General features: G+C 38.1%; 1 protein-coding gene across 1 annotated transcript in view; it reads right to left on the bottom strand.

Moving 5' to 3' along the window:
• Nucleotides 1-821: 821 nt before the first annotated feature.
• The window catches only part of DAP (death associated protein), a 51,881-nt gene continuing 33,437 nt past the window's right edge, over nucleotides 822-19,265 (bottom strand). The window contains exons 3-4 of the mRNA XM_027681402.1: nucleotides 5,667-5,709; nucleotides 822-3,646 (exon numbers count right to left, since the gene is read on the bottom strand). Of these exons, the coding sequence (XP_027537203.1) occupies nucleotides 3,527-3,646; nucleotides 5,667-5,709 (163 nt within the window). The 3' untranslated portion in view covers nucleotides 822-3,526. The remainder of the gene's footprint in view (nucleotides 3,647-5,666; nucleotides 5,710-19,265) is intronic.

Raw genomic sequence — 19,265 nt, forward strand, 5'->3', positions numbered from 1 at the left:
AAATTTCTTCACCAAAAGGGTTGTCAAGCATTGAAACAGGCTGCCCAGGGAACTGATGGGATCACGAACCCTGGAGATATTTAAAAGACATATGGATGTGGCACTTGGGGACATGGTTTAGCGGTGGACTTGCCATACTGGGTTAATGGCTAGACTTGATTACCTTAAGGGTCTTTTCCAACCTAAACAATTCTATGATTATGTGATTGCAGTCTAAGGATGTAACATTGCAATAGTCCTGAAACAGTAAGTCTATCATATCTCCACTGTATCAATAAATTTGTTGTATTATATACAACTACACATATACTAAATACAGGATGCCCAAAGTATCATAAAGCTTCTAGACACACTGCAGCACTTTCTTTGAATTCTTCTGTGAATCACTTGTGTTATGGCATGCGCTAAGTAATGCTGAATGCAGCTTTATGAAAAGTTTGCCACCTCTTCTGATTAAAATACCTTCTTTTTCTGAAAGAAGATTAGGTATTGAAAAAGCAATGGAAAATGTTAGATTTCATTTCCTTTACCATACTGATTTATCACCAGGCTTAGATTCTATAGCTTCGCAAAGACTGAGCTACCATCTCCAATCTCACAGTGGAAAACAGCATCTCTCGTTCTAGCTGGTGGCATCTACTTTTTATTTTACATGAAACTGGACTATTCAAAACAGCTCATCCACTGTGCCATAAAATTTCATAATAAATTTCACTCTCTATAAAATGTTATCAGTCGTGCAGCAGTCTGTAATAAAACCTCATAAATCCCAAAAAGCTGCAACCTGCTGATTTATATCGTACTTAGAGGAAAAAAAGAGCCCAATACACAACTTCATGCTTTATTGTTGCATCATTGCCACATTGACAATTACAGAAAATTTATTTTGCAGTCATTTCAAGATAACATCTGAACATCTTCTGTGCTTATATGTCATTGTAACATATTTTAAAAGCATCAATAATCATCAGTAGGAAATCCAGTTCACCAGTTATGACTCTTTATTTCGAGCAAGGTAATGCTCTGGTAAGGACGCTGATGTATAAACATGGAAACTTCCCAACGATATATAATAGGCTTTCATACAGAGACATTTTCTAACCATATAGGAATTCCTGCACTCTAAAAGCCACTAAAGCTATCTTAAGAGCCATACTCCATTGTACAAACTTACTTATCTAAGTAATCAAAGACAAATTTCATGTATTTTCTATGTATATTGTATATATTGCATTAACAACCAGGAGCAGTAGTTTGTAATTCAAACGCATCCATGTTCCTAACTTTTAGTATTGCAATGGAAATGTGTTGTTGCTTTCAGAAGCAATTCTACCACTCATTACAAGACATGGAGCAGAGGTATCCAGTCCCACCTAATCCTGTGCTTCTACACTTGGGTTTAGTTTTCCACTGCAGTCAGTGGAGCCAAGAGTGATCCAGCTCATCTTGAAAGACACTTCTCTTTGGTCAACAATGTCATACCTAAACTCTACTGACTGTTTGACTGCATCACCACTGACTACAGCTGAGGTCTTGACACTACTGCAGATGTAGGCACAACACAAGGGAGAGTTGAACTCCACCCAGCTCCCTCCCAAAGCAGCAGGTACCAGCATCAAGTGACTGTGATGATCAGTTTCACTGCTGATGCAGGTCACTGACAGCTCCTGGCTGCACCATCAACCACCTCCTGTCCTGAATCTGCAAACATTCCTGCCAGCAAATTATCTCGTGTAGATATTCCACAAGGCTTAACAAACGCTACCCTTATGAATGAGTTACTCATGCGTGAATCACTTGTACACTCATAAGCAGCTACAACCAAGGCTTCTGCTGCACCAACATCAGAAACAGAAAGCATATTTTAAAAATTATGCATATTTTAATACAGAATTATTCTTATAAACTACATTCATTCCTTAAGGCAAGTACGGTTATCTAATTAAACTGAAATTCAGGACTGCATATACAGATTGTACATCCTTCCTCGGGTGTAGAATAAATATATCCACGCACAGAATTTGCAAAACATCATTTCCATTTCAAGCCTATGAAGAGATGGAAATGTCAGGTCCCTCTCACTTACATGAAGTGAGTTATTCCACTTGTGAAATGGGCCATATTTGCCATTATTTCACTGCTGTTGTTTTAAATCAGCTGCTCAGGAAATAATGATTTAATCTGCAGAAATTTTTAAAAATAATGTTTTTTTAAAACTCTCCTCACTGGTTTTAAATACTATTTGATTTTAAACATAAATAAATTAGTAAAGCCCAAAGTGATCCCAAACTTTCACTGATTTGCCAGGTGAATGGTTGCAGTGCTAGTTCCCACTTTTTTAACACCATAAGAAATTTTATAAACCTGAGGGGTACTAAAGGCCATATGGTATTTGTAGTCAACTAAAAACAGAAGGACACTTTAAAAACATAGGCAGGATGTAAAAAAATAATTTTCCTGTTTTTTACAGAAGTGAGTTACAGAAGCAAAATCATAGACCTACGTGATTTTGAGCTTAGCAATCAAAAGATTTAATTATGTGGCCAAAACTAAAACAATTGCTCTATTTGAAAAATAGCTTTTTTTTAATCCCCCATATCACAGCTGTCCTTCGCAATAAGACAACTAGGAAAAAATATGATGTGCAACAGAGGTTGTGTCATAAACATATTTGCTAACGGTACCTCTTAATTTCATATGGTGATATCAAATTCTAACTTAAAAAAGTAAACAGATTTTTCACCAATTTACTTTAAGTTCAATTCCAGAGGGTACTGAGCTCCTCCAACTTGTTATTGCAATTGAGAAATCATCACCTCAAAAATACAGCCCCTTAGTGAAACCCATGAGATCAGAGATTGGTTGCCTACAGCAGCAGCGTTCTTGTAACTCTGGTTTCTCTCTCCTCTTAATACCCCCAGAGGGAAAAACCTCAGCCAGCCTGTGCAAGTGCAAAGGGGTGTAAAGAAGATTCAGCTGGAACTCTGCCCACCTGAGAAGGTTTTGGGGCCCTTTTATCATCTTCCTAGTTGAATTCAGAGGGCACAGTCACTGGGGTGTAACACTGTAGGATACTGAACACTACAGCAGTTCTACATAATCCAGACAACCACCAATTTATGTCTCAGCACATACAACGAACGGCACAGGTACCAGGACCAAAGGGCCATTCTTCCCTATTGGCTTAGAATAAAACTACATTAACTATCTGCTATGGTGATGCCACAACTAAAAGTTATAAGCTCATTAATCATATTATTCATACTAAAGTTTTTATCTTGGCAATAAGAAAATATTATTAAAAAGCATCCCAATCAGCAAATACTTAATAGAGAATTTTCCATCTGGGATAACAACTGAACAATGTCTTCATTCTTATTAACCCTTGACAACTAAAGAAAAAGAAACAGCATGTTATTTTAGAGGTAAATTTTACTGATTTGACAGTGTGAATCCTAAAGGGTTTTTGTCTTCTCTTGAAAATTTATTCACTGACAGCAGTTTGGCTGAGATCTTGATGGACAGATCATTTGCGGGGCTGATGGATGTGCTGTTTGACATGTTGTGGGTGTGGAAGCTTTTCCACAGAAGGATGTGGTTTCTGATGAGCCACCTGAGCTGCAGCTGGAGGGAAGTCCTTATCACCCTGTTCAAAGAACAACCAGGAAAAATTTAAGAAATCTTAAAAGTGTGCTTTCCAGTTCAAATGGATCTACGATTTTTAAAATGTGAAAAGCAGATGGAAAACAGTGCTGCATGTTACTCTGAAGTCCCCCATACACATCCTACTACTCCAATCTTTTAGGCAACTTAAAATTTTCTCTTTCACAAGTCTCACTTGTTCCAGCTACACACACCATCCAAGAATATAGCATCTTAATGTGACCCAAGGGAAAAAACCCCCAAGCACTCCTCTCTTCAGACCTGTTTGGTTTTCACAAAGCCACTAAAAAGAGGAGACTATTTTAAAAATAAGTTAAGGCAGCATGAAAAACTACCTGCACAAGAAAACCTACTGTAGGAATCACAGAATCGTAGAATGGCCTGGGTTGGAAGGGACTTTAAAGATCATCTAGTTCCAACCCCCCTACCATGGGCAGGGACATCCTCCACTAGATCAGGTTGCTCCAATCTGGCCTCAAACATTTACAGAAATGGGGCATCCACAACTTCTCTCGGCAATCTGTGCCAGTGCCACACCACCCTCACAATAAAGAATTCTTCCTGATAACTAATCTAAACTTATTCTCTTTCAGTTTGAAACCATTCTCCCGTGTCCTGTCACTATATACTCTTGTAAATAGACAGCTCCATCTTTCTTGTAGGCTCCCTTCAGGTACTGGAAGGCTGCAATTAGGTCACCCTATAGCCTTCTCTTTTGCAGGCTGAACAACGCCAGTTCTGTAGGAAGGAAGGCAGGATCTAAAAGTACTTGTGGCTCATATCTTAGGGGAGGTTGGCTTTTAAGTTTAACATGCTCTTTTAACCAGGGCTGCTAGTGTTAGCTCTCACGTGCTGCTGTTGGGCAGCCTTAGTTCATGTGTAACACTTACGTCACCTATTTACCACTGCCGCTTCTAGGGTCAGTCCCATGAGGTTTTCAAAAAGCAACGGGAAACAAATACTATCAGTGCTCAGCGACACTGGGAGAATAGCACCACAACTTCTCTCTTTAGAAAGCAGGACAAACATATCATAAACCAGGAACTCCCTGCATTCTATCAGCTCACAGGGCAACCACCTTACACAGGGCTATTTTGTACAAAGCTGATGTCTCAGATGGCATGTTTCACACCTGACCCTATTTCAATCTACTCCAAATTCTACTTTTCTATTCTAACTTGTTTGGTTTTTTTCTTTAAATCACTAGGTTAACTTATTACATTTTGGGTTGGTTTTGTTTTTTTTCTATACTCCAAGTTGCTTCCAATTTTCAAAGATCTCCTCAGACTTGACATTTTCTGCATTCTCTCCCTAATGCTGCTGAATGCCTATTCCTTATGGGCTAAGGAAAATGGCATCAGCTCACTCTTTCCACCTACAGGATCTGACACAACCACATTACACACCCCAGTGATGTAAGGCTGTCATGATAAAGGTAACCATGAGCCATGATAAAAACCCTGTCACAATACACGAGCCACAAATTAATGATCATATGATTAATGGCTACTTAATATTTATTTATTTAGCTTATGGATTTCTAGGTCCTGCCTAGTGTTTAAATCTAGGGAATAACACCTTGAATCCCCAAGTACCTCAAGACACAAAGGGCACCTGAAACACATCTTCAAACACGTATCCTTACAGACAGCAGTGTTGCTCCTCATCACAGATCAAGCTATAGCAGCACATTTAACATGCAACTGCTTCCAAAGGAAATTAGTGCAGTAATAACTAACTTAGATATAAAAAGATTATCCAATAAACTTAAAGTGCTAAAATTCAAAGTAAAACGGTGGAAGTAATTTCAATAAATAGTTTCAATTTCACACAAACCCAGGAAGAATGTTTAACAGGCCTTACACGAATATAAAAAACATAAAGCCTCTTCACACAGAAGAGGAAGGGGTATGAAAAAGATCAATTTTGCTCTGATCGGTGATAATTCTGAAAAGCCTACAGTAATTTTTCTATGACTGAGAGAAATGTAATGATAATCTTACCCTAGCAATGACACCAGAGATGAACACCGCTGGTTTAGGTGGGCTGAAAAAAATAAGAGGGATTATTTTTACCAGTTGTTTAGAACATAAAAATGAAAAGTACATCACACATGTAATGAGAAAAAAGGTGGCATTTCTGGCAGTTAAGGAATGTTTCAAATAGACAAGACAAATTGCCTCTTCAAATGACTAGTGCCTTACTAGTACTTACTCCAATCAAAAACAAACCTGTAGATTTTGGCTGCTATTACTTCACACTGGTTGTGACAGCAGTAAAAGGCTAGTCCAACAACAGTTTCTTACTTAAAGCTGAGGGTCTTTGTTTGCATTGGTTTCTTAATCCTCAAATTTTTTATATACGCTGCCAGCAGTACTTTAGGTTTAGTGTATTTGTATAGCACAGTGGAAACTGTAGCTGGACTAAACTCACTGCTGTGTTAGAGAATGAAATAAATTTCAAGTTTACATCTGTCAATCAAATGAATTAGGAACCTGAGTCTCAGAAAAAACAACACTCAGTACTTCAAATCACAGATTTTCAAGCAGATAGTTATCTACTCTGTTATAAGAAGAAGAATCGTGTCTGCAATAAAACAAATATTAAAAAACATACAGCAAAGTGTATCCTGCTTTTTCATTTGCAGACCCTCCATCCCTGCCAACAAGAACAGACTTTCCATACGTAGAACTTGACTCTGAAGCTTGGTCAGCATGAGTGATTGGTTTCCCTGGGTCACCGATTTACTGAAGCGCCCACCTCTATCTGGAGGCCACAGCACAGCCACCAGCTGTTCACCCTGGTGGCATTGCCAGCATGTGAATTACAGATACTCTGCAACTTGGTCTCCAGGACAAGTAAAACCATATATCTGCACAGTCTACAGAGGGACTGAGACCTGGAGCTCCAGAAAATCTCCACAATACAGGTAATTCTTCTTTAAGAAAACCATGTAACTTGAGGCATTGCAAAGGGAAAGAGAGTGAGGAGGTGAGCATGTCTGTCACTGAGGACTCAGAGCAGGTGGTTCATTAACCTGAGAAGGGTTTCTACCCTGTGATGTTATGTCTCACAAGGTTGGAACAACACAAAGCAAACACAAATCAAATGATTTATTAGAGGAATGATAGTGATTATTATGATGGACTTAACAAGTACACAGCTTGTAAAAATTTATTAACACAATGTTATGTGAAGTTAAGATAACAAGCAGCACAGTATTACACCTTGATATAATGAACTCATAAATATTGCCTGAGCCTTGTTTAAGTCATGGTATTGCTACACAGTCTCTGAGCACTCTGGTTATTTAACAAGGTTCAGAATCCCTTCTAGAAATTTTCAAAAAGTCAGAAAGACAGGATTAGGAAAAAGGAAGGGAGTTCTGCTCTAAAATACTTCCATTAAAGAGCAACACTGATATTTCCTGCAATAAGAAATAATATTTTGATAGCTGTATTAGACTTTTTCAACCTAATTTTCTGTCAGTACAAATTAATAACAAGCAAAGACAGCAAACACCTTCATTTCATCCTAATTGTACTGAGCCAATTAGTATGTTACAGTCTGCATGAGACTTTCTGGATGCTGAGTAACAAACTCAAAGAAATAACTCACTGAGAAAACACAGATGTACATCCTGCAGTGGCTCAAGGTACGGTTCACAAACTAACACCATGACATTATAAAGAAAATGAACAATAAATAGGAAAAAAAACCCTGACAAGTTATTCTTCAACTATACATGGAATCTGGCTTTAGTCACACTCAGAGACACAGTTTTTTGCTTGACATTGCATTATTAATGATATTGGATAGTGAGAAAGTCAAGTCAGATGGATTTTTTCTTATATTTTTACCATGACCTTTCAGTGTTCATTATGCTTGGACGATGCATGAAATTCAAATCAACATTTCCCCAAAAGGGTCTGTATTTGCTGAATGCGCCATGATTTGTTTGCTGACTATCACACTGCATTATCTGCTGTGTGTTTCATACTTCTTGCTCCATGTTCCAGTTCAATGCTCCATGGCTCTGGCCAACAGTGACAACCAGAAGTAATCTCTTGCATAATGGTTATTACAAACACAACCTTTACCACTGCAAATCGCAAAAATACTCTCAGAAACCCTGGTCTCCTATTGAAATGTCATGCATTCAAAGGACCCAAGCTTGCCAGTGTTCCCTGAGTACCTAATAGAGATGGACAGAGTTAGAATATTCGGTACATTTCTGTACTTACTTTAACTTACTTGTATATTTTTTTGTCTCAGGAACTAGGCTGAAGATCCTACAAAGATCATTTTCAGTTAATCTAAAATCCAATCTGATTATGTTTCAGATAGTACTACAGAAGCAGCTATGTACCTCTTTATAAAGACGACAAAAATCAGCAATACTATTTTCCGGGTAAAGACTATATTCTTCAGATATAAAGCACTTATCTTAAACTCTATCATGAAATAACATATTTAGCCTTGCTTGTATGCAAGTGGTTCTGTGACCATCTTTAGTTACACTGCCTTAGAAACAGGCTACTCATTAGGGCTATCGCACGGGTGTGTGGTAGGCACCAAAACACCTCACGCTGACTCACCTAGGGTTTGTGTGGGACATTTTAGGCTAGTGCTGATATACAGTGAACAAACTAATAGGAAATCAGAGCTGCAAAAACGTATCTCCTCCCAGATGCAGCTAGAACAGATTTCTCCTTGACATTCCCCCTATTTTGTCCTCTCCATGGATTTTTGACTGTACTCTTCTTGCTTTATGCTAGATTTACAGCTTTTAAATGGAAGAACTAATGGGAAGACTGTCCTGGCTTCCAGCTCAAGTGCCTCTACCCTCCGTGTACAAAGATCTTCTACAGAAATCCTGGCATTTGTTTCTGGCTGACTTGATTTTCCACAATCGGCTGTGGGTGCACACTGTAATGACGCTTCTTCACCTCTGTACTTAACTCATTACATGTGCAAAATGCTTCACTCCTATGGAAGACACAGCAGTCTAACAGGAAGCTCATTTCCATGCATTAATTATTCTCTAGAAGGAAAAAAGACAGAAAGTTGGCCAAAATTGCAAATGATTGAGTGTGTCAGTATTTATGTTCTATGTCAAAGCCACTGCCTTTCCTTCCATTTTTACCAGATTACATTGTTCCATAAAAAAATCTTTAAAAATTTAATATTATTCATTATCTTTGATGATCTATAGAACCAGAATCAGGCCAGAGCATATATAATTGCACATCTATACTAATGAAGAATTCAACGGATCAGAGAAAGGCCTGGATAATCAGTCACTGATTCATGCTTTAATTTCATTCTTAATGAGAGAAATCTTTCCACAGATGAACTTCGTCACAACAAATTCAATCTCTACTGCCAGACTCCCAAACCATTGGCTTTTGTGGTGGTTGGCAGATAAGCTGCCAGGACCATAACTCCGCAATTGCACTCTGTGACATCTACTGGGACTGCAGTTTTGCAACATCACTCATTATCTTCCCAAGAACCTCCCGAAAATAGAAGCAAATATGGAGAACAGGCACAGCCTATCATTGCTACATTTGTAAAACACTTTCAAGTGCTTTAAATTCTATTGGTGTTTTATGCAAAGCACAACCTACATTTCCAGTATTTTGTAAGCTGTGATGGTTGCTCTGAGGATATACTTAATCTGATGAAAATCAGTTTGACAGATGTTGCTTTGAAGATGCAGCATTCCTTTGTCTAGGCATCAGTAAACAAGAAAGCAAAAAAACCATTACTGCTTTCTGACAAAAACTGATTTTGTTTATACATATATGTGCTTTACAGCTATTTAATGCATGCATTTATTTAAAGTTAATTAATAGCCACAGCTGATACTGTGTAAGGAACAAAACAGCATGTTTGCCAAGACTGGTTAGTGTTTGTGTCAATACTTTCAGAGCAAATCCTTATTTTATTGTAACATATGGAGAAAAAGAACACATCTGTTAAGATCTGAGCATTCAGAGAACTTACCCTGATTTTACATGTGCAGTGCTGTACCTGCCTAACATCAGATCCTCTACTGGATTCATTTATCCTGACTGTATTCAAATAAAATAAAGACTTTTATTATTTCGTAATATTTAGCTTAACCAAGATCTTTATCTGACATGGCAACTAAATCATAAAGAAGATAAAATATTTGAAAATATCATTAACTAGATGAAATGAAACATTAATAATATTAAAATCTTATTCCTTCACCTTAGGGGGATTAGTTGAACAGACATACTGTAAAGACAAACACAGTGGCATTGGAATTACTGTGAAATCTCCTACAGGCCACAGAACATACATAGGGCAGCTGAGTATTCATCCAAGTCCATTGAAATAGAGCAACTGAATAAATTAGTTTTCTAATTTAACAGGAAATTTTATAGCTAACTGTATCTATCTCTAAATCCAGTGAATGTGCAAACACACGAGCAGAGGCTGTGCACGTATACATACACAGATTCACTGCTATTTCAGAGTGGTCCCAAATACAGAACAAAGCGGAGCACATTCCCATAGCCATGTGGGGATGAACACCTGCAGCCACTCTGCCGTTTGCAGCACCTAAATTGCCTACTGCATCATTACCGGATGGGACAGATCAGATCTGATGCTTGTTTCCAGCAGCAGTTGGAATAGCAGATCCAGTCTGGAGGAAGGACTATGAGCATTGCTCACAGTGCAATCCAGAATAAAGGCTACATTTAGAGTCGACAAATCAGGCAACAGACCCATGCATATGCACAGTTCCTTTCCACATGAACTATAAGAGCTTCTGAAATGGGAAATGGGTTTTACCCCAGCCAGACAGTGTGGAAGGCAAATCTTCCATGTACACTGGTGATCAGAAAAATCACAATAACATGCCAGGATGAATAAAGAATGAGAAAAAGGAATGAGGTATACTTCACAGTATACCTCAATCAAAATACTTTGTACAGGCCAGGAATATTCTAAGTGAAGAACTAGAGCAGAAATAAAGACAGATAATATAGCTGAGAGCATGGAGAACCTTCTACATAAGGAGAGAGCTAGAACTATTTACATACAGTATACAAAGGAGTGGATAATACTGCTCTCATTTATCTTCTTTACCATATAAGTAGAGAGTGACACTTGTAGAAGACATACATTTAAAACTAGTAATAACAGATACCTTTAAAATACCATAGAATTAAGTGCAGAACCTCCTGCAAATAAGGCATCAATACCAACATTTCCATTTCGTCAACACTGAAAACATATTAACCTACTCTAAAAAGGACAGAATTGTACAGATGCAAGGCTTTTGTTAAGCTAGAAGACTTTTTTGTCAAAGTAGGTTAAAAAAAAAGTTAAATAATTAAAACTGCATTAAACTAATCTTCTAAATGGGAATGATTCATATTTATCTTTTCATACTCGTGGGGATTAATGATATGTTTTATCCCTGGTGATCACCTTTTGCTGTCTTAAGTAAGCCTGGCAAACAGACATATGGAATATATAAATAATAGCATGACGTGGTTTTTGAAGACTTCAGAATCACAAATCATGTCATAATTTTTAACTATCAAAGAGTAACACTGGAGTTTGTAACCTGGTGTTTCCTTGTTTTAATCAAATCATTGAGTGGTATGTACTGCAACTTGTAGTTGGCCTCTTGCTGTGGAAAGCAAACGAGAAATTCCCATGACAGCCACGAAGAAAGCAAAGGAGAAATTCCAGCAAACCAAAGAGATACAGTGCAGAACCTGGAGCTGCGCTCAACTCCCTGATCCACAGGTAATGGCAGCACACAGACAGCACACCTCTTGCCCATTCAGCACCCCAAAACAGCAGCGACTTGAAAAACGATCACAACCTTCCACTCAGCAGCTTGCCCTTTATTTCTCTGCTCATTTCCAAATAAACATAATGCACTTTCCTTACAATTTGCTTAAGCAAGCAAAATGAAAACCATATATGAAATAGTGTGATCTGCAGTTACTCAACGATTCCCCAACTGTTCCCAAATGAGAGCAAGTTTTGTGGTTTTCTACCTTGCCCTGGCATAAACAGAAAGTTCCCCAAGTATTCCGAACAGATTTTCATCTTCAGTCAACAAAACTTCAGACTTTAATCCTGCCCTTCTATTTCTGGAATTAAAAGTTTTGTGGCCAGTTGTTCAAACCACCCAGCTTAATCTCCAAGGTTGTTTGGGAATTCATATTTTCTGGTTATGAAACATGAACGTTAACTAGACTAAGTTTCACTCTAATGCCTCTTTAAAGATGTCCAGATACTTCTTTATAGGGGTGCCTATTTGAATTTACAGTTGCCTTTGATTTTGGCATTGTCTGCAAAAATAAATTTCAAGATGATTAAAACCACACTGAGATGATTAAAAACACATTTCTCAGCAAGAGAATAAAACTAACAAGCACACTGCTCATCAGCTTGCCTGAAATACTTTTCCATTGGTTGTAATTGGTTTAGGTTATTAATTTTCTGGACAGAAAAGTAATAATTAGTCTGACTGACTACCAGAGGGAAATATTTTAGCTGATTGCGTGGGGACATACAGTATCTGATATTCTATGATAATTTATCCTGTTGAGGTCATTTATTTATCTGCCAGCAGCTTTCAGACCTTTAAGATCATCCACAGGATGGCACTGTTGAACCTCTGAGTCTCGTGTGTACAGTGAGTAGGGAACCACCTCAAAGGAATCCAGACGCTGCAGCAAATATTAAAAGCAGTAAAAAGCACTATTTCCCTTTGATGCCAAATCTTGCTAAAATGCAATATGTATACACACACAAAATTCATACACATACCTATAGACTCTACTTTTGGAAAACAATTTTCTTGTCCCCATGTACTAGGCTGTGCTCTGATACGCCCCATGAAATAGTTTCCACTCTGCTAAATTGTTCCTCTTCCTATGCAGGCAAAATTAATGGAAGTTTAGAACAAGAACTCAATGCCCTATCAGGAAATTTCAATTACTATTTGTTTTGCTATTCACATACAAGCGAATTGGGTGTCCCAATCTTTTAATGAGATGGTAAATCACTGGCCATTACATTTAATAGCAACTGATTGACATTCATTATTCTTACATTCAACCCATGTTCCTACTATCAACCCATTGCAGCATATGGCCTGATTAACCTCACCAGCCTCCCATTCATCTTTGGTTTTAGTGCATATAATAGCCATAAAAGAAAATTATTTAAGAAATATATCCACCATCTCTTATCTATATTGTTGTACATGATAGTGCTATCAGAGAATAAATTTCTCTTTCATGTCTTCTGATCACAAAATGAAGATTTAAGTATTTCACCTTTTCTATCGACTCAGAGGATTTAGAAATAGTCTGCAATTCTCCAACTGCTGGTTGATTTATTGAGGTTCAACCCTGTTATTGCAGTAGCTACAGTAGCTCCTGGTGAACACCAACAACAAACTTCTCACAGGCAGTGACTGCAGCATTAGCCTGCTTAAAAATCTGTAAGCACTTAACTGTGGAAAAAAATAGAGGTATGAAAACTGACATAAAGCAAGTAATGCTTAAATGGTGACACTACTCAAAGGAAACTCTAAAATAAGGAAAGAAGTAGACTTTAAGAACTTGCAAAATGACCAAGGACATGGCACAAGAGGAGAAAGGATCGAGTCTCCCATGAATTTGTCAAGTGCTGAAGTGCATCCCTATGCATGTTCCCATGACAGCAACACACTTCTATGCTGCGAATATCACGACCATGGGCCTGTCTTGGCTACAGCCAGTGTCTCGGCTACAGAAACACATGAGCCAGTTGTGGCGCTGTTGTAGCTCCTCTATTTCCCAGCAGATGATAGATGGCATGGAACTGGAGAAACAGCATGTCACTGTAGTAGAATGTCAGTGCGTTGAGCAAAATACAAGAAGGTAGAAGTTAACGAGAAGGAGAAAATCTTCTTACTCCTGCCCAGGTGAATATGTGTTTGTCTCAGACACGCAGCTGTGGCCTGGAATTTCCCAACCTTGACTGTTAAGAGTTCATAACCTGAATCTTGCTTTCCAATGTTTCACGGTATTAATCTTTCAGTAGATGTGCACCTTTCACTCTCCTACTGCTTTGAGCATTGCAATACCATTTGTTATTACCCCAAATGGCACCGCAGACACGAAGTCTAATGTGCATACATGTGTCTGCACATGCATAAATACTACATCATCTTCCACAAAGACACAATTGTTGTGAGGAGCCTTCTCAACCCAAATTTACACCGTGCATTCTGCATGGTTTCCATTCCGCAGTTGCAAACGACTCTGCCCGCAGCACAACAGATCTTGATGAAGTTTTCCCCCATTTCAACAGGCCACTCCTGGGAAAGCTCTGAGCACAATGAAGGGTGTCATGGAAGGTGATGAAGATACTCTGGTAGTATAAGATCCCATGCTGAAGCTTGTGTGAGCTGGCTGTTATTGGCCAGGAACTTGCTTTACTTACAACCCTACTGAAGTTATTGACACAATTCTCCCTATTCTCCAACGGCAAGTGGAGGTATAAATCTTGTCATAGGAATAAGAGACCTGGAACTCCTCTTAATTCAGACACAGAAAACAGAGAAAACATTTTTTAAGTGTGCAGTCCTACATTCAGAGCTCACAAAGAAGCAACAGAAATAAAAAATGTTTTTAACTCAAACAGCTTACTTTCAATAGCAAGAAAACCTCTAACCCCTAATACACTTAGCCCAGGTAGGTTTTTAATGTGATACAAGACAAAGAACAAAGTTCTCTCGAAGGGGTTCAGACAGGTGTGCCTTTGTTTAAATGAACTTGGAGAACTTGGAGAAATATAATTTCTCCACAGAGAAACTGACCTCCCTTGACCCAAGAGGAAGCAAACCCTTCATTCTTCTATTACCATTACTACACCTATGCTGAGCTGTAGTGGTCAGAAAGGCAGCATCTTCATTTTCCATCTCTAAACATCCAGTCACCTGAACACAATTAGAACAGGCTGTTTCTTCCTTCCATATTTATCTTAAGGGCTTAATCTAGAAGGTCAATATCAGATATAACTATAATCATCTGCAAAACTTCCACTGTCAATGGGACTGGAACTTAGTACCAAGCAAACACAGAGAAAATGACCTTGAGGAGATCAATAGCAATGGGATTCAAAGCATTATAATCTGAAGGATGTCAAGAGAAGTTCTTAGATGGTAAGCTTTCACTCAGTGCGAAATAAATGTCTATCTCTGTAAAGTGGTGATAGAAGCCATGACAACGCAAATGGGTAACAGATCAATGTGTTGTTAAATCTGAATATAGTCCTAAAGTAGTACCCATTCACTTCAATGGGACATAGAAATCTTAAAGCAACTACAAACTCCTGAATGTCAATACCACTAGTGATTTTTCTGTTAATCTAACAAGCATGACTACTAATTTTCTAGTTCAATCTGTTAGATCTGTCATGTCCTGGTGTTCCATTTGTTTGAATGTCTTTTAATTGCTTTAATAGCAGTGAAAGCAGTTCATTTCCTTAGAGAAGTACTATAGCACCTGCAGCATGGCAGCTGACCACCTGGCAACATTACCTTCTACCATACAGAGCACAATTAGATTGCATTTTTTCTGTTTGTGATGCACACAGAGCTTTGCTTCTTCCCTTTGCTTCTACAGGACAAACAGATTCCTCTCTGCGGAATGAAAATAAAATAAGCATGCACAGTCTCAGCTGAATTTACATTTACTAAATAGCAGCAGTACTCTTGGTACTTTATACTGGTAGTTTGTACTAGTATTTTATACAATACATTGCCATACACAGCACAACAAAAAAGAAAAAAGACACACTAAAAATTACTAATTTTATTTCATCCACTACCTGGTGGGACAATTCTGGCTGGAGAACTGTCTAAAGTTATGTTTCTGTAGTTCTAGCTGAAGGGTGTCCTCAGCAAGAACACAATTTTTCCAAAACAACTGCTTGGGAGTAGTACCTCTGGACACTGTCTGGATGTTATAACAAAGCAGCTCACTTAAGAAATCAGTAGCCTACTCACCTTTGAAAAGTTTACCTATCTAAGTATCAACTTAGGTTAGATTAGCAAAAAAACTTTTTCTAAAGATTCCTTGATTCATCTGTATGTTTCAAAAATCTTTTTCTGTCATCCTGTGTGTATTTGGACAAAGAAACATTTTAATTAATGGGTTTTTATTTATTAATTAAGCAGGATACACCTGTTGCAGGAGCCCATTAACAGGCAAATGCAGAGATCTTTCCTGATTCAAAAGATAATTTTTACTCTGGGCAGTTCAGTGGAGACCCAGTATGTCAGTGCAAAGATTAATGAAAACAACACCACAATCAGATTTTCAAACAATTAAAAAGTGAAAATAGCAATCATCACAATTACTACACCTTCTATCATACACACAACTAGGTGTACAGCTTGTAAATTCTACATTAACATAACTTTTCATAACGTGGTGTGACTTACTCATAGCTTAATTCTTTTCAAATTTTCACACTTTGAAGAAATATTTTGTCACTATGAGACATTTCCACTACAAAAGTGTATTTTCCATTATTTATGTCTTGGTTCCATTTTATTTCCCTTCCCACCATTAAGACTCCTCAATCTCCCAGAACATAGAGCTAAACATCTGTGTAATGCTTTCTATTTTAAGAGTTCAGTATAAAAAATATCCCTGTTTAGTTTTCATTACAAAAGGAAGAGGTTAGAGGGAGCTCAAGATCTGCAGGAGCAAGAACCAGAGGAAATTTTTAATGGTACTTTTTGGCAGAGGGTACAGGGGAGCTAAGGATGCTGTTCTTCTCCTCATCTCTAGCTACCTCTAACACCTCTAAGCCCCCAAGGGCTAGTTCCCAAACCAATACTTTTTTGGGTTGTTTTTAATAACAACACAGTAACTGTGCAACAGTGTTAATCATCAAACAAGTTAATCATCAAACTTTATTTTCTAAGAAGTGATGACTTTGGATAACATATGTCAATGCTTTCCTGAGCAAACATATCTGTAACTTACAGCATAGTCACTTCACATGTAAATAGAGAAGATCAGGAATTTGGAACTTGTAGCAGCTAAAATTTTGCTGCAGGCTGGAGTGCAAGATGATGCACTGCCTGATTCAGCTGAACTCTTCTGAATTCACATGATCTCAGACACAGCTGAAAACCTCTGCAACAAGGAGTCTTAAAAATACTTTAGAGGAACTGCACCAATTTGGATCTTAACTGTCTTTCTTTTTTTAATCAAAGAAAATTAAAGATATACTGTCCTAAGATTGCTAAGTCAAAGAATACCAAGAAAGGATTCAAATGGTTGCCCTGCTCACATCAGAAAAACATACCACGAAAGAGTGTGAACAATAAGAGACAAAGATAGGAGAAATCATACTGACAGAAATGCATGTATTTGAAAAAGATCTCAGACTCAATTAAGGCTCTAAATTCTGGTTTGGTAACTTACAATACAGATAATCTTTAAAAACTGGGCACAAAAAAAAATCCAAGCATTCATTTAACTGAAAATGAAAGATATTATTTGAATTTTTAATTGAGAGAAAGCTGCAAAATGTAAAATAGCAAAGGTCAATGGAATTCCACAAAGCTAAAAGTAACAATAATGTATTTTGGGAAATGGTATCTATCTGTGGTCACTTCTCAGTCTCACAGTGATTCCCAGAGCACCTACCACGGTAGGTGCAAATAAGTGGTGAGGCTACAATTCAGTCTGCTCCCAGACATATAAAGCTGTGGTTCAATGAATATGCAATATGTGATGGGGGCTGAAAAAATGCTAATCGTGTACTACTACAGGTTTTTGGTCACAGCAAGACAGTTCTGCTTAAAAACTCAAAATAAGAACACAAGAAGCCAAATTAATGTCTGATACATACTGCTTGTCCTCCTTTCACATTATTTCCTGAGATCACATTTTATAAACTGGTATGTGTAAATTTTTGACCAACAACCGCTTTGCACGCTTTTATTTCAAATACCTACCCATTCATTCTGAGTTTATCACCAGCAAGAAAAAAGCAAAAAGAGAAGGTGTAAAGAGAACATCCTTAATTTATCAAAAGGCCAAATAATTTTCTAATTTTCATCCTCTATATTTATGGCAAAACTTTGTATTAACCAATGTGGCATTCCTATTATTAACCTGTACTGTCAAGAGAGGAGACAGACCTCTTGTGTATACTTGCTCTGAGTACTCGCCGCTATGACATTAAAATTGACAGAAGGGTATTGGGCTCCTGTCATATTTATTTAAAATCTTCATGCAGAAGAAGCCCATGGAGACATACCCTAGGCACCCAGATGACAGCAATACTATTGCTGCTACATAATGGCCAGCTGCAAACTGAAGTTTAATTTCATTTTTGCCTATCAGAGGGATCTCTTCTAGCTACTTCCAGTTATAAAGAAATTGTCATGAATTTTACAGCAGCAATCCTCATTCATAACTGTAACACATCAAAAGAAGTAGAAAGTAAAAAAAGCGTACAGGAGCTTTAAGCGAGAAATGCAAGTTTTGTTGTGAAGCTCTGCTTTGGAGATCAGTAGCACTTCCTGATGTAACACAGAGAGGATAATAGAACAGTCCACAGTTCAGAAAAAACAGCGTGTAATCATGCTACTTGATCTGTGAGTGGAAGTAAGAAGAGAAGGGTCCACTCTTTCCAAGGACTTTTGTGAGTACAGGGCAAAAGTACAGTAGGAGAGGAAACTGAAAGGAGAGGAAAAGGAAAGGGAAAGGGGAAGAAAAAAAAAAGGAAGGAAAAACGGGCATTCTCTCCTTTGGCAGTACTGCTGAATAAGCATCAGGAAAAATTTCCAAAAACAGTGTGTGAGCTCCTGTGACAGGCCCAGATAACAGGGCAGAAGAGATACCCAGGGACATGCTTCATGTTACAAGAACAAGCGATCTTGTTTTGTAGACAACAGTAACACTAGAGAAAGCACATGAAAAGACAATGCAAAGATGCCATTGATTTGCCTATGAAGTGCTTTGATGTAGATACTGCAGGATATCAGTAACAGGCATGTTGCCATGGGCTTACCACCTCACACAGACAAAGAGCTCGGCTATGATCTTGTTAAGCATGTGAAGGGAGACAACACTGGTGCACAAATATTTCCTCTTCTCCCCCTTTTCTGTGTGGGTGGACTAATTACAGTCTTATGTATGCATTTCCCCCCCCCTCCCATTTTTTTGATGCCACATGGAGAAATGATCCAAGTGTTTTGTAGCCTATGCAGGGAAAAGGAGCACTGTCATTTTTCTGAAAGATCTTAAAAAGACAGATCTGCAACTCCTGTGGAAAGCACTGATAACCTATTAGCAGTAATCAATCACCAGGCATCTATGGATGAGTTTCGGTACCTCTGCTATTTCCAGAAGCCTAGTTTCTACATAGTCCACTGGAGATCCTCAATCTTCTATGAATCAAAAGATTATGAATTGAGCATTTGAAATAGGAAGCCCACACCATCCACAGCACAAGAAAAACGCATAAGAAATTGCCCATTCTCTGTATCTGTCTGTGTTGGCATGACACAACCACAACGTGTG

The sequence above is a fragment of the Neopelma chrysocephalum genome, unplaced genomic scaffold (assembly GCF_003984885.1).
Source record: "Neopelma chrysocephalum unplaced genomic scaffold, ASM398488v2 Primary Assembly neopelma1_22b, whole genome shotgun sequence".
Lineage (NCBI taxonomy): Eukaryota > Metazoa > Chordata > Aves > Passeriformes > Pipridae > Neopelma > Neopelma chrysocephalum.